The sequence below is a fragment of the Hylobates moloch genome, unplaced genomic scaffold (genome assembly GCF_009828535.3).
Source record: "Hylobates moloch isolate HMO894 unplaced genomic scaffold, HMol_V3 SCAFFOLD_1, whole genome shotgun sequence".
In the NCBI taxonomy this organism is placed as follows: Eukaryota; Metazoa; Chordata; class Mammalia; order Primates; family Hylobatidae; genus Hylobates; species Hylobates moloch.
In genome coordinates, this window is record NW_026652276.1 from 103,263,546 (window position 1) to 103,287,751 (window position 24,206).

General features: G+C 51.1%; 1 protein-coding gene across 2 annotated transcripts in view; it reads right to left on the minus strand.

Annotated features, from left to right (window-relative positions):
• Positions 1-24,206, minus strand: part of CLIP2 (CAP-Gly domain containing linker protein 2) — a 112,539-nt gene that overhangs the window by 48,981 nt on the left and 39,352 nt on the right. For both annotated transcript variants that reach the window (XM_032756695.2, XM_032756688.2), the window contains exons 3-4: positions 14,596-15,152; positions 2,003-2,127 (exon numbers count right to left, since the gene is read on the minus strand). In XM_032756695.2, the coding sequence (XP_032612586.1) occupies positions 2,003-2,127; positions 14,596-15,152 (682 nt within the window). The remainder of the gene's footprint in view (positions 1-2,002; positions 2,128-14,595; positions 15,153-24,206) is intronic.

Here is a 24,206-nt window from a genome sequence, read left to right on the forward strand (position 1 = left end):
CTAAGCTTGGCTCCCACAGACTCTTCAGAGACCCCAGCCACAGCTGCAGCCCCACTCTCAGGCTACCCTCAGACCATTCCCAGAATGAAGGATGCCCATCAGCTGTCTGCCCACAGAGTCCCTGCATAGAGAAACAAAAGCTTGAAAAAGAAACCTTGGGGTGGGATGGGGACTGCTGTCCAACCCACCCCTGAATTCTGAAAGCAAAAGTGAGTCAAAAGAAGCATTCATCTTGCAAACAGGAAGGCAAAGCATTGTTATGGGAACCCTGGATTCTCATCTTCTCTCAAGACCTCTCTTGTCACGGATTCCACACTGTACCATGAGAACTGGGCCCATCCAGTTTTTTTCTTTCTTTCGAGACAGGGTCTGGCTCTGTTACCCAGGCTGGAGTGCAGCAGTGCAATCATAGCTCACTGCAGCCTCAACCTCCTGGGCTCATGCAATCCTCCCACCTCAGCCTCCCAGGTAGCTGAAACCACAGGTGTGTGCCACTACACCCAGCTAATTTTTGTATCTTTGTAGAGATGGGGTTTTGCTATATTGTCCAGGCTAGTCTTTAACTGCTGGCTTCAAGTGATCCTCCAGCCTCAGCCTCCCAAAGTGCTGGGATTACATATGTGAGTCACCATGCCTGGCCCCCATCCAGCTTCTGATTCACTTGCAACTGCCACCCCATTCTGTCTTTTCCCACCTCCAGGTCTTTGTTCATACTGTGCTCTCAGCCCCTGCCTAGCATAGCCTCTCTCAAGCCTCTTCCAAAAGGAAACCCTACCTTCTTTCAAGGCCTGGTCCAAGCCTAGCTCTTCCCCTGTGCCATGGTGACCACTCCTGCTCAGAGCAGTCAGCCTCATCTCAACCACAGAATCCAGTATAGGGACTGCACAGGGACTCAGGCCAGAATCCACTCCAGGGACTGCACAGGGACTCAGGTGGCCTCACCCTAGTCCACACCCGTGACAGACATGGTCCACTTACTACATCACTCCCCCACCTACCATGAGCCCAGAAACAGCCTTAGACCCTCCTAAACCAGCAACGCCAGCAGTCAATTCCTTTTCATCAGAGATGGTGTGAGACCTGGAACCCATCTGTGAGGCCTGCCTCTGGCCATATAGCGCTGGGCACTGTCTGATTATTTCATGTGTCATTCAGGGGACCCCAATGCCAGATGACAGGGACTGCTGCCTCACCTTTCTTTTTTTTTTATTTAATTTTTAATTTTTATTTTTGAGACAGTCTTGCTCTGTTGCCCAGGCTGGAATGCAATGGCGTGATCTCAGCTCACTGCAACCTCTGCCTCCCGGGTTCCAGCAATTCTCATGTCTCAGCCTCCCAAGTAGCTGGGACTACAGGTGCGTGCCACCATACCTGGCTAATTTTTTTGAGACAGAGTCTCACTCTGTCACCTAGGCTGGAGTGCAGTGGTGTGATCTTGGCTCACTGCAACCGACGCCTCCCCAGTTCAAGTGATTCTCGTGCCTCAGCTACCCAAGAAGCTGAGATTACAGGCGTGTGTCACCATGCCCAGCCAATTTTTTGTATTTTTAGTAGAGACAGGATTTCACCATGTTGGCCAAGCTGGTCTCGAACACCTGATCTCAAGTGATCCATCTGACGCAGCCTCCCAAAAGGCTGGGATTACAGGTATGAGCCACCACGCCCAGCCTCCCTCTCCTTTTTGAGGGCTCCCACCCCACTTAGACATGAGTGACACAAAGAAGAGAACACGGGGACAGATTCTCTTGGTGCTTGCCTGTGACTGTGCGACCTTGAACAATGACCTCTCTGGCCTCCATACTCTCATCTGTAAAATGGGATGATAATCCCACTACCCAGCTTAGTGGGCTGTTGGGAAGGAGGGAATGGGAAAGGACTTATATTATGGTGTCTGACACTACATGCTGGACACTCGCTTCCTCCAATGTCCCATCTCCATCCCCTGCGCCCACCCTGGGGAGAGAAGCCCGCTCCCATACTCCCCAGAAGAAGCCCACCATACCTGGTGCCCGCCACCGCCCCATCATTCTTCCCAAGGGGCTCGTCCAGCTCCACGCCACACCACTCGCCCTTGGCAAAGTCTGTCTCCCCCACGTACCGCACCACGCCAGTCTTCGTCCCGCCAACCTGCCGGCACACAGGGAGACTCAGGTCTAGAGGATGCAGTGGCACAGGCAGAGATGGCAGGGGCACCCAGCCCAGGCTTATCCCATCCATCCCTTCCAGCATGCAGAGAACACGGGAGCCAGGAGTGGGGAGGGAGAGACACTTAAGGATGATTGAGATGGAGACAGGTTAACCAGTGCCTCCCAGGGCTGACACAGGCAAGGGCACAGGCTTTGAAGACAGACACACAGACCTGAATTCAAACTCTGTCACTTAGAAGCTGTGTGCGCCTAGGCAAGTTATCTAACCTCTCTGAGCCTCAGCATCTTCATCTGTAAAAGGGTTTTCAGGGCTGGGCATGGTGGCTCATGCCTGTAATCCCAGCACTTTGGGAGGCCAAGGTGGGCAGATCACCTGAGGTCAGGAGTTCAAGACCAGCCTGGCCAACATGGTGAAACTCCGTCTCTACTAAAAGTACAAAAATTAGCTGGGCCTGGTGGTGGGCACCTATAATCTCAGTTACTCGGGAGGCTGAGGCAGGAGAATCGCTTGAACCTGGGTGGCGGAGGTTGCAGTGAGCCGAGATTGCGCCAGTGCACTCCAGCCTGGGCAACAGGGCGAGACTCTGACTCAAAAAAGAAAAAAAAAAAAAAAAAAGGGGGTTTTCGTGAGAATTAAGTACTGTATATACGGTGTCTAGTATATACTAGAGCTTCAATAAATGGTAACCCTAAAAGCAGTTTTTCTTTTTCTTTCTATCTTTTTTTTGAGATAGGGTCTTGCTCTGTTGCCTAGGCTGGAGTGCAATGGTACAATCATAGCTCACTGCAGCCTCAAACTCTTGGGCTTAAGCAATCCTCCCACCTCAGCCTCCTGAATAGCTGGGACTATAGGTGTGTGCCACCATACCCAGCTAAGTTTTTAAAAATTTTTTTGTAGACACAGGATCTTGCTGCGTTGCCCAGGCTGGTCTCAAATTCCTGGTCTCAAGCAATCCTCCTGCCTCAGCCTCCTGAGTAGCTGGGACAATAGGTATGTACCACCACACCCAGCTAAGATTTAAAAATTTTTTGTAGACACAGGGTCTTGATATGTTGCCTGAGCTGGTCTCGAACTCCAGGCTTCAAGCAATCCTCCTGTCTCAGCCTTCCAAAGAGCTGGGATTTATAGGTGTGAATCACCACACCTGGTCCATATCTAAATTTTTTTTTTTTTGAGACAGTGTTGATTCTCCTGCCTCAGCCTCCCGAGTAGCTGGGACTACAGGTGTGCACCACCATGCCCAGCTAATTTTTGTATTCTATATCTAAATTTTGATCTGACTCCAGGCTTGCAGTACTATGACTAAGTAGATAGTACTCATAGATGAGGATGATGTATTGCAGTTACTTTTCCTTTCCAGAAATTTTTTTCCCTATAAATAACTATCTTTGATGATTGTCTGCCTAGAGTTTTTTTTGGTTTTTTGTTTTTGTTTTTGTTTGTTTTTTAAGACAGTCTCACTCTGTCGCCCAGGCCGGAGTGCAGTGGCACGACCTCAGCTCGCTGCAACCTCCGCCTCCCGGGTTCAAGTGATTCTCCTGCCTCAGCCTCCTGATTAGCTGAGACTACAGGCGTGCACCACCATTCACCTGCCTTGGCCTCCCAAAGTGCTGGGATACAGGTGTGAGCCACCGCACCTGGCCTGTCTGCCTAGTTTTAATAGTCTCAATACTAATCCAACCCCAACTCTTTCAATAGTCTAAATCTCCTGCCAAGATGCTCAGAGGCACTGGGAATTTTATCAAGTTCTTCCTGAAGATGTCTCTCCCGGGACCCACTCCCGGCTGGGCTGGCTGCTGGCCTCTCTGGAGTGCGGCCATTGGACTGGAGTCTCCTGTCAACTGTTTCACCTCTGTCCTGGGCTCGATCCTGTTTTCTGGATCCCCTGCCTCTTCTTTCTTGGTTTACTACTTATTTCAGTTTATGTTATTTTGCGTATTTATTTTGAGACGGAGTCTCACTCTGTTGCCCAGGCTGGAGTGCAATGACGCGGTCTCCGTTCACTGAAACCTCCGCCTCCCAGGTTCAAGCGATTCTCCAGCCTCAGCCTCCGGAGTAGCTGGGATTATAGGCATTTGTCACCACGCCCGGCTAATTTTTGTATTTTTAGTAGAGACGGGGTTTCGCCATGTTGGCCAGGCTGGTCTCGCACTTCTGACCTCAGGTGATCTGCCTGCCTCGGCCTCCCAAAGTGCTGGGATTACAGGTGTGAGCTACCACGTCCGGCTGGTTTACTACTTATTTTAGTAGAGCACATCTTCCCACAGCTTTCTAAGAAAAGATGCACGAGGAGGTAAATTTTCGAGCTTTCTATATCTGAAAATGTTTTATTCTTTTTTTTTTTTTTTTTGACACTGGAATGCAGTGGTGTGATCTCAGCTCACCACAACCTTGGCCTCCTGGACAAGCGATCCTCCCACTTCAGCCTCCCAAGCAGCTGGGACTACAGGCACAGGCCACCATGCCTGGCTATTTTGTTTGTTTGTTTGTTTGTTTTTGGTATTTTTTGTAGAGATGGGGTTTCGTCACGTTGCCCCGGCTGGTCTCAAACTTCCGGGCTCAGGCAATCCACTTGCCTCAGCCTCCCAAAGTGCTTGCCTCAGATTACAGGCGTGAGCCACCGTGCCTGGCCAAAATATTTTCTTTTTTCTTTTCTTTTCTTTTCTTTCCTTTCCTTTTCTTTTTCTTTCCTTTTCTTTCTTTCTTCCTCTCTTTCTCTCTTTCTCTTTCTTTCTTTCCTTCCTTCCCTTCCTTTCCTTCCCTTCCTCCCTTCCCTTCCCTTTCCTTCCTTCCTTCTCTCTCTTTTTCTTTCTTTCCTTCTTTTCTTTTCTTTCTTTCGACAGGCCCTCACTTTGTCACCCATGCTGGAGTGCAGTGGTGCGATCATGGCTCACTGCAGCCTGAACTCCTGGGTTCAAGTGATCCTCCTGCCTTGGCCTGCCAAGTAGCTGAGATTACAGAACACACCACGATACCTAGCTAATTTTTAACATTTTCTAGTAGAGATGAGATCTCACTATGTTGCACAGCCTGGTCTTGAACTCTTGGCCTCAAACAATCTTCCTTCCTCAGCCTCCTACAGTGCTGGGATTACAGGCATGAGCCACCGCACCCGGCCCCCTCATTCTTTTTTTAAGAGACAGGGTCTCAGTATGTTGCCCAGGCTGATCCCAAATTCCTGGGCTCAAGGGATCCTCCCATCTCAGCCTCCCAACGCACTGGGATTACAGGCATGAGCCACGTCGCCCAGCCACAATGAGGTGCTTTGATGTGAGCCTTTTTCCATCCGCTGTCCTGGGCTCCCAGGGGCCCTTTCAATCAAGAAATACCCTTATCAATCTGGGGAATTTTCTTGAATTAATTATTTGACTTTCGCCCCTCCTTTTTCTCCATTCCCCTTTTCTGTAAATAGGTTCTCTAATGTTCTTCTCTTTTGGCTCCTGTTTTTGTTTTTTTTTTGAGATGGAGTCACTCTGTTCCCTAGGCTGGAGTGCAGTGGCATGATCTCGGCTCACTGTAACCTCTGCCTCCCAATTCTACTGCCTCATTCTCCCGAGTAGCTGAGATTACAGGTGCCCACCACCATGCCCGGCTAGTTTTTGTATTTTTAGTAGAGATGGGGTTTCACCATATTGGCCAGGCTGGTCTCGAACTCCTGACCTCAAGTGATCCGCCTGCCTTGGCCTCCCAAAGTGCTGGGATTACAGGTGTGAGCCCCCGCCCCTGGGCTGTTTCCTTTCTGTTCTAGTTCCTGAAATATTTTCTTATCTTTATCTTCTAACACTTCTGTGCAGTTTCTTATTTCTGTGATATTTTTCATTTCCCAGAGCTTTTTGTTCACTGAATATTTATACAACATGAATATTCATGCTCATGAATATTCATACTCACATATTCAGCGGCGTTTTTGTTCATATTTAATGCCTGTGTCACCTTCTCTTATTTCTCAGAGGACCAGCTGTTTTCTCCAGAGAAGTTTCCTGTAATCTCCATTGTGGAGGGAGTAGGCATGGCCACCAGGGCTCAGGGAGCCCCATGGAGGTAAGGGGGACTGAGAGTACAGCGCGTTTGGCCGGACACGGTGGCTCATGCCTGTAATCCCAGCACTTTGGGAGGCCGAGGCAGGCGGATCACGAGGTCAGGACATCGAGACCAGCCTGGCCAACACAGTGAAACCCCATCTCTACTAAAAATACCAAAAAATTAGCAGGGCGTGGTGATGGGTGCCTGTAATCCCAGCTACTCGGGAGGCTGAGGCAGGAGAATGGCGTGAACCCGGGAGGCGGAGCTTGCAGTGAGCTGAGGTCGCACCACTGCACTCCAGCCTGGGCGACAGAGTGAGACTCCGTCTTAAAAGAAAAAAAAAAAAGAATACACATGTTCACTTCATGTACCTTTTTCAGTCCCTCCTGCCTGGGATCCCTCTATCCAATAATTCTCTGTCATCCTCTCAGGAGACCAAGTGTCCATACCAGACATCAGCTAGAAGAACAGTCACCAGGCAAGGGGAACAGTCACCAGGCAAAGGGAACGACCAGGTAACGAGTAGTCACCAGGCAAGGCAGGAACGGGGACGGGGCAGGGGATCTAAGGTGTTTTTGTTTTTGTTTTGTTTTGTTTTGTTTTGTTTTTAGAGGTAGGGTCTCCCTCTGTCACCCAGGCTGGAGTGCAGTGGTGCATTCATGGCTCACTGTAGCTTCGAACTTCGGGGCTCAAACAGTCCTCCCTCCTCAGCCTCCTGAGTAGTTGGGGCTGCAGGCATGCGACACCACACTTGAATAATTTTATTTTTTATTTTTTTTGTAGAGACAGGGTCTCACTCTGTTGTCCAGGCTGGTCTGGAACTGCTGGGCTCAAGCAATCCTCCCACCTCAGCTTCCCAAAGTGCTTGGATTACAAGTGTGAGCCACTATGCATGGCCAGTCTTTTTTTGTTTGTTTGTTTGTTTTTGAGAATCTTACTCTGTCTCCCAGGCTGGAGTGCAGCAGCGTTATCTCAGCTCACTGCAACCTCTGCCTCCCAGGTTCAAGTGATTGTCCAGACTCAGCCACCCAAGGAACTCGGATTACAGGCGTGCGCCACCACACCCAGCTAACTTTTGTATGTTTAGTAGAGATGGGGTTTCACCATGTTGGCCAGGCTGGTCTCGAACTCCTGGCCTCAAGTGATTCACCCACCTTGACCTCTCAAAGTGCCAGGATTATAGGCGTGAGCCACTGTGCCCAGCTGCATCTAAAGACTTTTAAACCAATTCTGTTCCTGGCCCCAATGGCAGCCTCATTTCTAGAGGCCAACATGTGGCCAGTTACTGAACATCTAGGGTTTCTGGATGGACACTGATTGCTTCTCCTCTTCTCCTACCACTAGCTATTTTTTAAAAAATTTATCTTCATAGCTGCATGTGGTGGCTCACACCTGTAATCCCAACACTTTGGGAGACTGAGGCAGGAGAATTGCTTGAGCCTAGGAGTTCAAGACCAACCTGGGCAGCATAGCAAGACCCCTCTCTACAAAAAAAATTAAGAAATTAGATGGGTGTGATGGCACACACTTGTAGTCCCAACTACTCAGGAGGATGAGTTGGGAGGATCGCTTGAACCCAGGAGTTTGAGGGTGCAGTGAGCTAGGATCATGCCACTGCACTCCAGCCTGGACAACACAGCAAGAAGCCATCTCAAAAAAAGAAAAAACCCAAACATCTCTTCAGTGTTATTCTAGTGCAAATTCAGGAGGGATTGAAAATAAATCTGTATGTTTATTTACCATGTTTATCTGAACCTAAATATTTCTTTCTTCCTCTCTCTCTCTCTCTTGCTTTCTTGAGACAGAGTCTCATTCTTGTTGCCCAGGCTGGAGTGCAATGGCAGGATCTCAGCTCATTGCAACCTCTGCCTCCCGGGTTCAAGCAATTCTCCTGCCTCAGCCTCCTGAGTAGCTGGAATTATAGGCACCTGCCACCATGCCTGGCTAATTTTTGTACTTTTAGCAGAGATGGGGTTTCCCCATGTTTCCCCATGTTGGCCAGGCTGGTCTCGAACTCCTGACATCAGGTGATCCACCCACCTCAGCCTCCCAAAATGCTGGGATTACAGGCATGAGCCATCATGCCTGGCCTATGACTTTCTAAAATGTTAATTTCATTTTACTTCTGGACTCACTGTAATACCAGCACTTTGAGAGGCTGAGGTGGGTGGAGCACTTGAGGCCAGGAGTTCAAGACCATCCTGGCAACATGGAGAAACCCCGTCTCACTAAAAAATATAAAAATTAGCCAGGTGGGTGGCACACACCTGTAATCCTAGCTACTTGGAAGGCTGAGGCACGAGAATCGCTTGAACCCGGGAGGTAGAGTTTTCAGTGAGTCGAGATCACGCCACTCCACTCCACTCTGGGCGACAGAGCAAGACTCTGTCTAAAAAAAAGTTAAATAAATAAAATGTTAATTTCTCTTGACACCCCAAGTATGCCTCAGTGTGCCTAAGTAAATCCAGCTCCCCAATTAAAACTAGCTCTTGTCCCACCATCTCCCAGGGCCAACTACATGTGCCTGGCACATGAAAGACAAGAATTCCAAATCTGACATTTCCATGAGGCGGGTACTGTTACCACATTCATGGAAGAAGAGACTGAAGTTCAGAGTAGCCAGGGAGTGAAAGAGACAGGTGGACCTCTTCTTACTACACTCTGTGGCCTTCTCAATCCCAGCTGGGCTTGATTCCAGACCAGATCCCACCCTCCTCTGTCTCCCCCTTGGGTAGGGCCCTGGTGTCTCTGCCATGGAGGCCTGTCTGTGAGTCTGGGTTGTTCTCTCTGGTCTCTGGCCTTCAGGTAGGATTGCTTTCTCAGCCCCTCCTCTCTGGCACCAGGTCTCTGCCGCTCTGTCTACATAATCAGTCTTGGATCCTTCTGCTCTGTAATCCCAACCTGGAATGTCCCGTCTCTTCCCTAGCCTAAATCGTCAACTAGGCTGGGCTCAGTGGCTCATGCCTGTAATCCCAGCACTTTGGGAGGCTGAGGCAGGAGGATCGCTTGAGGCCAGGAATTTGAGGCCAGCCTGAGGAACATAGCGAGACCCCCATCTCTACAAAAAAAATAATAATAATAAAAATAAAAAAAATTAGGCAGGCATGGTGGTGCACGTCTGTAGTCCCAGATTCTCAGGAGGCTGAGGCAGGAGGATCGCTTGAGCCTAAGAGTTTGAGGCTGCAGTGAGATATGACTGCACCATTGCACTCCATCCTGAGTGACAGAGCAAGACCTTGCCTCAAAAAAAACCGTGCTAGGCACAGTGCCTAGTGTGAGGTATGCCCCCCGAGAAAGCAGTGTTTCAACCATAGGATGCAATCTATTTAAAGACTGAGAAGTCAAGGTCAAGGTAGCCCAGACCCCTTGCTGCTGCCAACCCTGCAGACAGGCCAGGGCTTAGCAGACACTTCTAGAGCAGTGGCAGTGCCCATCTCATGCCCCTCTCTTGCACACTACACCCCGAGATGGTCAGAAGCTCCCACTCCCTGCAGGGAGAGCAGGTGCAGAGGGAATGCCAGGTGGGATGAAACTGGGATTAAACCTACTGCTCCCCAATCAAGGGAGCAATCTGGGCTGGTCAGTAACCCCCAGAGCCTCCACTTCCTGCCCCAACAGGGTCACAGGCCCACGCCCAGGGCACTCCCACGACATTAGTCAGACTGTGCACAGCCATAGCTCCTTGCAGACTATGACTCATCCTCACATCCACCAGTTCTCTCTCTCTCTCTCTTTTTTTTTTAAGACAGCATCCCACTCTGTTGCCCTGGCTGGAGTGCAGTGGTCCGATCATGGCTCACTGCAGCCTTGACCCCCTGAGCTCAAGTGATCCTCCCACCTCAGCCTCCCTAGTAGCTGGGAGCATAGGCATGCACCGCCATGCCTGGCTATTTTTTTTTTCGTATTTTTAGTAGAGACAGGGTCTTGCTACATTGCCCAGGCTGGTTTCCAAATCCTGACCTTGAGTGATCCGCCTGCCTTGGCCTCCCAAAGTGCTGAGATTACAGGCGTGAGCCACCGTGCCCGGCTGTCATCAGCTCTCTTAATGCTCCCCAAAAAAGCATAAAGCAAAACAAGAGTGCTGGGCCATGGCCATTTTGCTGAACGGACACATGGAGAATGAATGAATGAATGAATGAGGATGAGGCTCTGTAAGTGACTTGCCCAATATCACAGACCTGGGCCTGATTTCCCTGCTGTACCCACCCCCAGTAGGTGCCCTCAGAACCCGGAGACAGGTCAGGGAGACTAAGCCGTTTGCCCATGTCCTGTTGGATGGGGTTGGCTTTCCTGGGAGTTACAGGAGGAAGAGCAGAGTGACGATCCCAAAACAAGTTCCTTGGACAGGATGGTGCAGGGGTCCAGGAGTCCAGCCTCCTTCCTGGGCCTTGCCGTTCCTGCTCCACTGTGGGTTTTTTTTTTTTTTTTTGAGACGGAGTCTTGCTCTGTTGCCCAGTCTGGAGTGGAGCCACACCATCTCAGCTCACTGCAACCTCTGCCTCCTGAGTTCAAGCGATTCTCCTGCCTCAACCTCCTGAGTAGCTGGGATTACAGGCGCCCATCACCATGTTTATGGGATACAGGGTCCGCCACCACGTGGCAGTGGACCATTTTTTTTTTTAGTCATGAAGTTTTCCATGGGCTCAATCTTTCTTACCTCATCTCAAAGTGCTGGGATTACAGGTGTGAGCCACCGTGCCCGGCCACCATGTATTTTTCAGTAGAGGTGAGGTTTCACCATGTTGCCCAGGCTGGTCTTGAACTCCTGACCTCAAGTGATCCGCCTACCTCGGCCTCCCAAAATGCTGGGATTACAGGTGTGAGCCACCGCGCCCAGCCCCTGCTCCACTCTTGCCCCCTCCGATCCCATCCCCACAAAGCAGCAGGTGTGATGTCCTTAACCCATGAACCTGTCACACGGCTGCAGCTTCCACAGCTACCTCAGCTCTTAGAACAAAGCCCTGGCTCCATCCCAGGTCCCTGGCCCTGTGGGGTCACCCAGGTCAGCCTCTGGGGTGTGATCGTTCCCTGGCTTCCCCCACTGCCCACTCAGCCTCCCTGCTCTTTTCAGTTTCCTTTTTTTTTTTTTGAGACAGAGTCTCGCTCTGTCACCCAGGCTGGAGTGCAATGGCGTGATCTCGGCTCTCTACAATCTCTGCCTCCCAGGTTCAAGCGATTCTCCTGCCTCAATCTCCCGAGTAGCTTGGACTACAGGCACGTGCCATCACATCCGGCTAATTTTTGTATCTTTAGTAGAGACAGGGTTTCAACATATTGGTGAGGCTGGTCTCGAACTCCTGACCTCAGGTGATCCACCTGCCTCAGCCTCCCAAAGTGCTGGGATTACAGGTGAGAACCACCGCACCGGGCCTCTTCTCACAGTTTCTCTAGTCTCTCAGGCCATGGGTCTCTGCCTGGCACGATGCTCTGGCCCCACATTGCTAGGCCAACGCCAGGCCATTCCCTAAGTTCTGCCCTCACACCATTCCTCGGGGCAGCCTCCCCACCAGGCCAGGCTCTGAGAGCACCACAGCACACTTGGCAGACTCTGTAGGGAGACACTGATGTCTGCGATCACTGGCCTCGTGGTCTCTCTCCTGTAAGCTGGAGGTGGCTGGAGGGCAGGGACCACATCTGGCCACGCTCACTACCAGGTCACCCAGGGGATGTTCTGTCCAGGAGAACCAGGCTAGCAAAGGCGTGGTGCCAGGTATGGTGGCATGGGCCTGTAGTCCCAGCTTCTTGGGAGGCTGAGGCAGGAGGATTGCTTGAGTCCAAGTTTGAGGCTGCAGTGAGCTATGACTGCACAACTGCACTCCATCCTGGGCAACAGAACAAAACTGTTTCCAAAAAAAAAAAAAAGCAGAGCCCTCACCCTGGCCTGGGCAGAGAGGAAATACAGCTCAGTGAACAGTGGGCAGGCACTTGTCACCTGTCACTTCAGACAAGTTATTAAACTTTCCTGAGGCTGGGCACGGTGGCTCACACCTGTAATCCCACCACTTTGGGAGGCCGAGGTGGGCAGGTCAAGAGATCAAGACCATCCTGGCCAACATGGTGAAACCCTATCTCTACTAAAAATACAAAAAATTAGCAGGGCGTGGTGGCACGTGCCTGTGGTCCCAGCTACTCAGTAGGCTGAGGCAGGAGGATTGCTTGAACCTGGGAGGTGGAGGTTGCAGTGAGCCGAGATCGCGCCACTGCGCTCCAGCCTGGCGACAGAGTGAGACTAGAAAAACAAAACAAAACAAAAAACAAACAAACAAAACTTCCCTGAGCCTCAGTTTCCCCATCCATAAAGTGAGGATGATAAAACCACATCACAGCATCACAGCACAGGCTTGAGGATTCAACGGGGCCATGGGTGTAAACATTTCCTCTCGCTCCCCTACCCACAACCCCAAAGGCTCTTCCCAGAAACCTCCAGGAGAAACCTTTGCCAGGTTCTCAGAGCAGGGAGGGAGGACCCCAGGCAGCAATACCCTTTGGGGATCCCTGCTCTGGGTCCCCAGACCCCCTGCCCTTCTCCACTCGGCTTTGGAGCTCCAAGCCTGTGCTCCCCCACCTCGGGTTGGAACGACCAACTACCTTCCCCAGGAAGCCTTGCAGACTGGATACAGGGAATCCCTGCCCCACCGACAGCTCCTCACACCCCAGGCCCAGAAGGTCGTATCAGGGATTTCCCTGTACCCTATGAGTCTCTTCCCAACACTGTGGTCCCAGGTGCAGGGTTAGCCCAAGGCCACCACAGCCTGGTTGGACAGCAAGACACAGCCCTGTCCCGTCCACCTGACCACCACCAACCCAGGTCACTGCTGTATTCAGACTCTAGAAGACTTGGGGGTCACTGTCCCCTTTCCAACCTGGCCCCAACAGCTGGGACTAGTGGAGAAGAGGGGTCCCTGGCAGGAAGCTGTCAGCTCCAGTGACCCAATTCTCTCAACTTCAACAACACTGATCACTCGAGTTGTAACTGATAAGGTGTCTGCACCTCCTGGCCCTGGGCAAGGGGTTATAACCACTATTATTATTATTATTATTATTATTATTATTATTGCTTTTTTGAGACAGAGTCTCACTCTGTCACCCAGGCTGGAGTGCAGTGGCATGATCTCAGCTCACTGCAACCTCCGCCTCCTGGGTTCAAGTGATTCTCCTGCCTCAGCTTCCCAAGTAGCTGGGATTATAGGCACACGCCATCACAGCCAGCTAATTTTTGTATTTTTAGTAGAGATGGTGTTTCGCCATGTTGGCCAGGCTGGTCTCAAACTCCTGACCTCAGGTGATTTGCCCGCCTTGGCCTCCCAAAGTGCTGGGATTACAGGTGTGAGCCACCGTGCTCAGCCTTATTATTATTATTGAAAAAGGGTCTGGCTCTGTCACCCAAGCTGGAGTGCAGTGGCACTATCTTGGCTCACTACAACCTCTGCCTCCCAGGATCAAGCCATCCTCCCACCACAGCCTCCTGAGTAGCTGGGAGTACAGGGCCATGACACCATGCCTGGCTAATTTTTTTTGTATTTTTTTTTTAGAGATGGGGTCTCACTACGTTGCCCAGGCTGGTCTTGAACTCCTGGGCTCAAGTGACCCTCCCATCTCAGCCTCCCAAAGTGCTGAGATTACAAGCATGAACCACTGTGCCCGGCCAGGACCAGGGGTCTTGAGAACTCCAGTTCCCAGCCCTTTCCAGTACATGCCTGGCACATGCATGTGGATGAGCTGGATCAATAGATAATATCAATAATAGCCAAAATGTATGGGTACTTAGTATTAGGCACTGTCTAAACGAGTGATACGTTTTAATGCATCTCCAACTATGACTGAAGTACAATTAAAATTCCCATTTTAGTCGGGCGTGGGGGCTCACACCTGTAATCCCAGCACTTTGGGAGGCCAAGGTGGGTGGATCACCTGAGGTCGGGAGTTCAAGACCAGCCTGGTCAACATGGTGAAACCCTGTCTCTACTGAAAATACAAAAATTAGCTGGGCGTGGTGGCACATGCCTGTAATCCCAGCTACTAGGGAGGCTGAGGCAGGAGAATCGCTTGAACCCGGGAAGTGGAGGTTGCAGTGAGCTGAAATCACGCCACTGCACTCCAGCCTGGACGACAAGAGCAAAACTCCATCTCAAAAAAAAAAAAAAAAAAAAAAATCCCATTTTACCGATAGAAAGAGTGAGGCCCAGAAAGTTTAAGGCACTTGCCCAGGGTCACACAGCAACAGTCTCCAGAGCCCACATTACCTGTCTCTCTTGTCACTCTGTATGGTCCTGATAAGGAATAGGTGTCCCAGGCTGGACCCTGTCCGAGCCCCCTTCGAGTCCCCACCCTGCCCAGCCCAGGGGGGGTCCAGCTCTGCCAAGTGGGGCGGAGCAGGGGAATGAAGGGAGGCTGGGCCCAGAGCCCAGTACTGCCCGCACTCACCAGCACGCGGTCCCCCAGGCGCAGGTCCTTGTCGCCACGCTTCACAGAGCCGCTGTCTGAGAGGTTGGATCCCGACTCGTTGCCGGTCTTCACGGAGCTGTTGAGGACGCTCTCCCGCAGGGGGATGACGCGGCTGGTCAGTGGGGGCGTGGCCGTGCCCGAATGCAATGACAGGTTCTGGGCAGTCAGCGACTCCACGGAGTGGGCATCACTCCCCGAGCCCTCGGCCGTGGGCTGCCGGGTCAGCTTGGAGGGCCGCGTGAAGATACCCTGGAGGGCCGGGCACTCGAAGTAGCGCACGCCGCCCACTGCGCCATCATTCTTGCCCACCGGGTCGTCCAGCACCACGCCGGCCCACTGGCCCGGTGCGAACTGCGTCTCTCCCAGGTACTGCACCACGCCTGGCTTCACGCCGTTCACCCACACCCGCTCGCCCACCACAAAGTCCCCCAGGAAGTCATCCCCCACTTCCGCCGCCTTGGGGCCCGGCTTCTCGGGGGCAGCAGCTGCGGCCGGGGAGGAGGAGGGTCCGGATGACTGTTTGTGCAGCGGGGAGCCTGCAGAGGAGAGGGAAAGGGAAAGAGGTGGCTGTTAGGGCTGGCGTGGGGCTGGTCCCTGGGTGGCCCCAGGAGCACAGAGTCTAGGGTTGGGAGGTGGTTGATTTGTATTTTTGGGTAGAGATGGGGTTTCACCATGTCAGCCAGGCTGGTCTCGAACTCCTGACCTCAAGTAATCCGCCCGCCTCAGCTTCCCAAAGTGCTGGGATTATAGGCGTGAGGCACCACACCCAACCCATTTATTTACTCTTTGAGACAGGGTCTTGCTCTGTCACCCAGACTACAGTGCATTGGCGATATGGTGGCTCACTGCAGCCTTGACTTCCTGGGCTCCAGCGATCCTCTCCCTCAGCCTCCCAAGTAGCTGAAACCACAGACACCTGCCACTATACTGGGCTAATTTTTGTATTTTTTGTAGAGACAAGGTCTTGCCGTGGAAACCGAGGCAGGAATGGTTGGCTGTGCGGTCTTGGGCAGGTCCTCCTCAGGTCTCCCCCTACTCTTCCAGCCCTCCAGAGCATCCCCAGGAAAGTACGCCCTCAGAAGCAACGTTTCCAGGCCGGGCACGGTGGCTCACGCCTGTAATCCCAGCACTTTGGGAGGCCGAGGCAGGCGGATCACCTGAGATCAGGAGTTTGAGACCAGCCTGACCAATATGGTGAAACCCCATCTCTACTAGAAATAAAATAATTAGCCGGGTGTGGTGGCAGGTGCCTGTAATCCCAGCTACTGAGAAGGCTAAGGTGAGAGGATCACTTGAACTTGAGAGGTGGAGATTGCAGTGAGTTGAAATCACACCACTGCACTCCAGCCTAGGGGAAAGAGAAAGACTTCATCTTTAAAAAGACAAAAAAAAAAAAAAAAAAAGAAGCAATGGCTTTCCACTTCTCAAAGAAACTGCAAGTCCTGGGCCAGGGATGAACCCATTCTCAAGGATTACAAGCCACCTCCCCACTGGGTGGGCTCAGGCCCTCAGCTGTTGACCCGAGACCCCCTGTGGCCCCTATGTGGGACCTAGGTGTTGTGCAAGTGGTCTCCAAGACCCCCATCCTCGCCCTCAGACAGTTACAGGGCCCACAAAAGGCTACCAGCCTATTTCCTAATAGACGGAAACAGCCACAGACTTCTTGCATAAAGATGTCCCCTTCTGTCTCTCTTGGGACAGAAAAGAAAACCCTCCTAACTCTCTCCTGGGCCTCCCCCTGTCTCCCCTCCCCAAGCTGCAGCCCAGCCTAAGGCCTCAGGGTCCACAGACCCCGGAAAGTGGAAGGGTGGCTAGGTTCGGCGGCTCATGCCTATAATCCCAGCACTTTGGGAGGCTGAGGTGGGCTGATCACCTGAAGTCAGGAGTTCAAGACCAGCCTGGCCAACATGGTGAAACCCCATCTCTACTAAAAATACAAAAAAAATTAGCTGGATGTGGTGGTGGGCGCCTGTAATCCCAGCTACTCAGGAGGCTGAGACAGAATTGCTTGAACCCGGGAGGCAGAGGTTACAGTGAGCCGAGACAGCACCACTGCACTCCAGCCTGGGTGACAGAGCAAGACTCCATCTCAAAACAAACAAACAAACAAAAACAAAAAACAAAAAACCATAGTAATCACAGGCTTGCGTGAGACTCTGTGCTAAGAGCTTAACATACGATAGCTCATCTGATCCCCAACTGCCCCCATTTCAGAGACGAGAAAACTGAGGCTCAGAGATATCAGGTGCTTCACCTGAGCTCCCAGACAATAGGCAGCAGGACTGATTTGGTTTGGCTGTGTCCCCACCCAAGTCTCATCTTGAATTGTAGCTCCCATAATTTCTACATTTTGGGAGGTACCCAGTGGGAGCTTAATGAATCATGGGGGTGGTTTCCCCCATACTGTAGTCATGGTAGTGAATAAGTCTCACGAGATCTAATGATTTTATAAGAGGTTTCCCCTTCTGCTTGGCTCTCATTCTCTTGTCTGCCGCCATGTAAGACATGCCTTTTGCCTTCCACCGTGATTGTGAGGCCTCCCCAGCCACATGGAACTGTGAGTCCATTAAACTTCTTTTTCTTTGTAAATTACCCAGTCTCATGCCGAACACAGTGGCTCATGCCTAAATCCCAGCACTTTGTGGGGCCGAGGTGGGCAGATCACTTGAGGTCAGGAGTTCAAGACCAGCCTGGCCAACATGGGGAAACCCCATCTCTACTGAAAATACAAAAATTAGCTGGGCATGGTGGCATATGCCTGTAGTCCCAGCTACTTGGGAGGCTGAGGCAGGAGAATTGCCTGAATCCAGGAGGTGGAGGTTGCAGTGAGCCAAGATGGCACCATTGCACTCCAGCCTGGGTGATAGAGCAAGACAAAAAGAAAGAAAAGGAAAGAAAAAAGAAAAGAAAAGAAAAGAAAAGAAAAGAAAAGAAAAGAAAAGAGGGGAGGGGAGGGGACGGAAGGGAAGGGAGCCAGGCACAGTGGCTCACATCTGTAATCCCAGCACTTTGGGAAGTCAAGGTAGGCGGATCACTTAAGCCCAGGAGTTCAAGACCAGCCTGGGCAACACAGCAAGACCCCCATCTCTTAAAAATAAATAAATAAATAAGCCTGGGGCTGCGGTGCAGCCTGTAATCCCAGCTACTCGGGAAGCTGAGACAGGAGGATGACTTGACCCCAGGAGGTCAAAACCATTGTGGGCAACATAGCAAGACCCTGTCTCTACAAAAAATAAATATATAACAAAATAAAATTATTAAAATAGCAGGTGCATTTATGAAGTGCCAACTGCATGCTCCTCAATGGACAGGGCACTTTTTTTTTTTTTTTTTGAGACAGAGTCTCGCTCTGTTACCCAGGCTGGAGTGCACTTGTGCAATCTCAGCTCACTCCAACCTCCACCTCCTGAGTTCAAGTGATTCTCCTGCCTCAGCCTCCTGAGTAGCTGGGATTACAGGCATGCACCACCACGCTGGGCTATTCATTATAAGAATACATCATATTTTTACCTTACAGGTTTGGAAACAGAGGGTAAGGTTACCCAGGCGGAGTAGGACACCTAGCTAGTCTGGCTTCAAAACCCTCCCTCTTTTGTTTTTTTGAGACAGAGTCTCACTCTGTTGCCCAGGCTGGAGTCCCCAGGATGGAGTGCAATGGCGCAATCTGCTCACCGCAATCTTCGCCTCCCAGGTTCAAGCAATTCTCATGCCTCAACCTCCAGTGTAGCCAGGATTACAGGTGCGTGCCAGCACCCCAGGCTATTATTTTGTTGTTGTTGTATTTTATTAGAGACGGGGTTTTGCCATGTTGGCCAGGCTAGTCTCAAACTTCTGGCCTCAAGCGATCCTCCTGCTTTGCCTTCCCAAAGTGCCGGGATTATAGGTGCGAGCTCCCGCGCCCAGCCAGAACCCTCCCTCTTGACCACACGCACAGTGGGTGCCTGGCAGGCGCCAGCTCCTACCCCATATCCATTTCTAGGGCACTTTCCTATGCAGAGAGAGCTCTGTGACCTCTGCTAACTGAACAGAACCTCTGTAGCCCAGTTAATGTCTGTTTCTACCTGCCCTCTGTGCTTAGAGCCCAGAGAAGGGTCCCCAGGTCGAAGGTGACCCAGCATGGCTATTCTTGGTGAGAAGCTGCCTGCTCAGCTGTCCTTGTCCCCAGCTGTCCGGGCCCAGGCGGACCCTCAGGTAATCTCTCCCTGACTCCCTCCCCTCCCAGGGGTCACAGGCCCAGGGACCAGTTGTTTCAACAGCTGCAAAAATCCAAGCCACGAGCCCATGGCAACTGCACGTGGTACTTCGCTTCATTCTTCCTCTTAGTAGTGGGACTCTCGGCTGCCCCCGCAACACAGGGACAAAACCCTCATCAAATTCCATGCACGCTGAGACGTTTTCAGCTTCCTGCAGTTGGGAAACCACAGGAAATTCCCTATCCCTCCAGGGAGTCATCAATGCCACACTGGCTTGGCCAGGGCAAGCCAAGTCTGTGCCTTCCCAGATGGACGCCTCAGTTTCCCCATGACATAACAAAGGACTAGGTCAGAAATAGCTAGGGTCCTTTCCAGCACTGACATTCTCCATGTCCTGTGTCTCCTCCCAGGGAAGCCGATGTCTATACAATGGAGTTTTTGAAACCTGGTTAACAGGTGCTTCCTCAGTCCATATCCTCGCAGGCCAAAGGCAAGCTGTTTGGGAGCTCCCTGTGGGCACAGCCTGGGCCTCACTGCCCTCTGAGTTCCCCAGCAAACCCCCGCGAAGGCAAAGAGCCACTACTGACTTCCAGCTGGGCCCAGCAACACAGACTTAAACCTCACATGAGGCTGGGCACCATGGCTCATGCCTGTAATCCCAGCACTTTGGGAGGCTGAGACAGGAGGATCACTTGAGGCCAGGAGTTTGAGACCAGCCTGGGTAACACAGTGAGACCCTGTCTCTACAAAAAATACAAAAATTAGCCAGACATGGTGGCTCGCTCCTGTAGTCCCAGCTAACTCGGGAGGCTGAGGCAGGAGGATTGCTTAGCCCAGGGAGTGGAGGCTGCAGTGAGCCATGATCGCATCACTGCACTCAGCCTGGGCGACAGAGCGAGACCTCATCTCCAAAAGAATTAAAATAGGCCGGGCAAGGTGGCTCATGCCTCTAATCCCAGCACTTTGGGAGGCCGAGGTGGGTGGATCACCTGAGGTCGGGAGTTTGAGACCAGCCTGGCCAACATGGTGAAACCCCATCTCTACTAAAAATACCATAATTAGCTGGGCATGGTGGCAGGTGCCTGTGATCCAAGCTACTTGGGAGGCTGAGGCAGGAGAATCGCTTAAGCCCAGGAGACGGAGGTTTCAGTGAGCTGAGATCACATCACTGCACTCCAGCCTGGGTGACAGAGCGAGACTCTGTCTCAAAAAAAAGAAAAAAAATTAAAATAAACCTCCTACATGCAGTTGATTTATTCCCTAGACAGTGATTCCTGCCCAGACAAGAGCCACAAAGGAATTTACTGCAATTTTCAAGTTCAAAGCATGACAAGGGCCTAAGGATACGGTGCAGGGTGGCTGCAGCTGGTGGCGTGGTCCTGCAGCCGGTGGGGATGAAAAGGCGCCCAGATGACGCGTTCTCCCCTCCGCCTGCGAGGACGAGGGTCCTGCCCAGCCTGGGGAGGTGGGGACTGGTCTTTTCCTGCTCAATCTCATCAGGAGGGACCCTACTTCCTGAGGACCTACTAGGTGCCAGACCCTGTGTCAGACGCTGTGGACAAGAGGCGTGGCCAAACGGGGCTCGGCAAAGGGGTGGAGTGGGGATGCCAGCAACTACAATTCAGCTTGCCACACCACGTGCGTAACTGAGGAAGGAACCCAAAATGTGGGACCTGGGGGAGGAGGTGGGAGGGCTACACCTCGAATGATGTGGGTGTGGGTATTTCCCACGACCTCTTGCCCCAGAAAGTCACAGAGCTGGCTCCCTCACCTCCTCAGAGAAGCCTTTCCTGACTGCTTTATCTAAAACTCATCACCCTGGTGGGGCATGGTGGTGTGTGCCTGTAATCCCAGCTCTTTGGGAGGCCAGGGCAGGAGGATCACTTGAGGCCAGGAGTTCAAGACCAGCCTGGACACCATAGCAAGACCCCACCTCTAAAAAATAAAAATAAAAAAAAAAGAGAGAGAGAATTCTAGGCTGCAGTGAGGCATGATCCCACCACTGCAATCCAGCCTGGGCAATAGGGAGACACTGCCTCTGAGAAAAAAATTACACGGGGCACAGTGGCTCATGCCTGGAATCCCAGAACTTTGGGAGGCCGAGTTGAGCAGATCAGCTGACGTCAGGAGTTCGAGACCAGCCTGGTCAACATGGTGAAACCTCGTCTCTACTAAAAATACAAAAATTGGCCCAGCATGGTGGCAGGCGCCTGTAATCCCAGCTACTCGAGAGGCTGAGGCAGGAGAATCACTTGAACCTGGCGGGGCGGAGGTTGCGGTGAGCTGAGATCACACCACTTCACTCCAGCCTGGGCAAAAGAGCGAAACTCCATCTCAAAAAAACAAAACAAAACAAAACAATCCAACAACAGCAAACCTTCTTCTCTGATCAGTAGCAGGGGACCCCGATCTACACTGTGCCCCCCCCCCCACTGCATAATCTACCAACTGCTACAGCTTCAGCTACTGCCGACATGTGACCACATTTTTTTCTTTAAGACACAAATACATTCTCCTTGTAAATGATTCAAATGACACAGTAAGATGTAGAATGAAACTGATCCCGGCTGGGCGTGGTGGATCACACCTGTAATCTCAGCACTTTGAGGCTGAGGCGGGTGGATCACCTGAGGTCAGGAGTTCGAGACCAGTCTGGCCAACATGGTGAAACCCCATCTCTACTAAAAAAGCACAAAAATAGCTAGGCGTGGTGGCAGGCATCTGTAGTCCCAGCTACTCAGGAGGCTGAGGCAGGAGAATCACTTGGACCTGGGAGGCAGAGGCTGCAGTGAGCCGAGATCACGTCACTGCACTCACTCCAGTCTGGGCGAGACAGAGTGAGACTCTGTCTCAAAAAAAAAAAAAAAAAAGAAACAGAAAAAAAAAAAAAAAAAAAAAAAAAAAAAAAAAAAAAAAAAAAAAAAAAAAAAAAAAAAAAAAAAAAAAAAAAAAAAAAAGAAAGAAAGAAAGAAAGAAAGAAATTGATCCCCTCTTGCTCACCTCAGTCAGGATCAAGACCTGCCTCCTCCAGGACCTCACACCCAACATCCTGAACCCACATGACCTCCTTCCTTAGCTCTTGCCAAAGCTCCTCCACCATCCTCCACATCTCAGGAGGCCCTGCAACCACCCATGCACTCAGGTTGCAAACCCCCATTGCTCTTCTGGCTCATCCTTCCCCCAGTCTAGCAATTCCACAGAAGAAATCACTCCTAATTCATTTATGCCTCCTTCTCAGGGCTCAGAGGCTGGCCTGAATTTTTTTTTTTTTTTTTTTGAGATGGAGTCTCACTCTGTCTCTCAGGCTGGAGTGCAGTGGAATGATCTCGGCTCACTGCAACCTCTACCTCCCGGGTTCAAGTGATTCTCCTGCCTCAGCCTCCCGAGTAGCTGGGATTACAGGCGTGTACCACCATCTTTGGCTAATTTTTTGTATTTTTGGTAGAGACGGGGTTTTGCCATTTTGGCCAGGCTGGTCTTGAATTCCTGACCTCAGGTGATCCACCCACCTCGGCTTCCCAAAGTGCTGGGATTACAGGTGTGAGCCATGGTGCCCAGCCAGAAATCTAATATGTTTTAAAAGAAAAAATAAAATAAGGAATGCACTCTTTAGTCTATTTCCCAAGGAAATAATTTAGAAAGGGAAAAACTGACTCACTATCTTAACCTTCACAAAAATAAAAAACTGAATCTAAGAGCCTCCAAACTGAGGAGCAGTTACATAAATTATGGTCACATTATTCAGACTATTAAGCAACCTTTAAAACATTATTTGTCCAGGTTATGTGGGACAGTGTTTATGATGTGATTCTTGGTGACACAGCAGAGTTCAGGAGCATCCCCACATCCAGCACAGGGCACGGTGGCCTGGGGGTGGGGGAAGAGGAATAGGGAACAACAAAAAATGAATCAATTAAGAAACACTGGGCTGGGCGTGGTGGCTCACACCTGTAATCCCAGTACTTTGGGAGACCAAGGCAGGTGGATCACCTGAGGTCAAGAGTTCGAGACCAGCCTGGCCAACATGGCGAAACCCCATCTCTACTAAAAATACAAAAATTAGCAAGGCATGGTGGCGCATGCCTGTAATCCCAGCTACTCAGAAGACTGAGGAAGGAGAATCGCTTGAACTTGGGAGGTGGAGGTTGCAGTGAGCCAAGATTACGCCACTGCACTCCAGCCTGGGTGACGGGAGCGAGACTCCATCTCAAAAAAAAAAAGGAAAAAAAAAAAAAAAAGAAACACCAAGAGGAAGCTAGGCACAGTGGCTCAAGCCTGTAGTCCCAGCTACTCAGGAGGCTGAGGCAGGAGGATCACTTGAGGCCAGGAGTTCAAGACCAGCCTGGGCAACACAGAGATCTCATCTCTACAAAAATGTAAAAATAATAGAAAATAAAAAATAGCCGGATGCAGTGGCTCACATCTGTAATTGCAGCACTTTGGGAGGCTAAGGCAGGCGGATGGCTTGAGGCCAGGAGTTCGAGACCAGCCTGGCCAACATGGCGAAACCCCGTTTCTACTAAAACTACAAAAATTAGTCGGTGTGGTGGCACGTGCTTGTAATCCCAGCTACTCGGGAGGCTGAGGCAGGAGAATTGCTTGAACCCAGGAGGCAGAGGTTGCAGTGAGCTCAGATCGTGCCATTGCACTCCAGCCTAGGCCACAGAGCGAGACTCTGTCTCAAATAATAAATAAATAAACAAATAAATAAAATAACTGAGAGGGACCTTGCAGGAACCCACAGTGTTGACATGTCATGAAGTGAGATGTGTGATGAACTCAGCCCTCTGCCCCAGTGGTTTGGGGGCAGATAAAAAAGTGTCCTCTGCTAGGATCTGGTCCCTTCCTAAATGTTCCACAGAACATACCTCCACAGGCTGTTCCTAGGTATTATGAAAAAAACAAACAAACAAACAAACAAACAAATTTAACCTCCAAGTTCAAAGAAGCTTGAGAAACAGCAACTTCAACAAAGCGAAGGGTACTTGTCTGCAGGACTTTTCAGAGCCTTTGATGTGCCAATAAGCACTGTGACCACAAAGGAGGGGCTATAAATAAGGTGACCACATGATTTAACATTCAAACCCGGGTGCTTCTGGGAGTGAGAGGTGCTCTTAATATAGCATCACGCTGGCCGGGTGTGGTGGCTCATGTCTGTTACCCTAACACTCTGGGAGGCCGAGGCGGGAGGATCACTTGAGCTCAGGAGGCAACATAGCGAGACTTTGTCTCTACAAAATAATACAAAAATGGCCGGGCACGGTGGCTCACGCCTGTAATCCCAGCACTTTGTGAGGCTGAGGCGGGCAGATCACGAGGTTAGGAGATCGAGACCATCCTGGTTAACACAGTGAAACCTCGTCTCTACTTAAAAAAAAAAAAAAAAAAAAAATACAA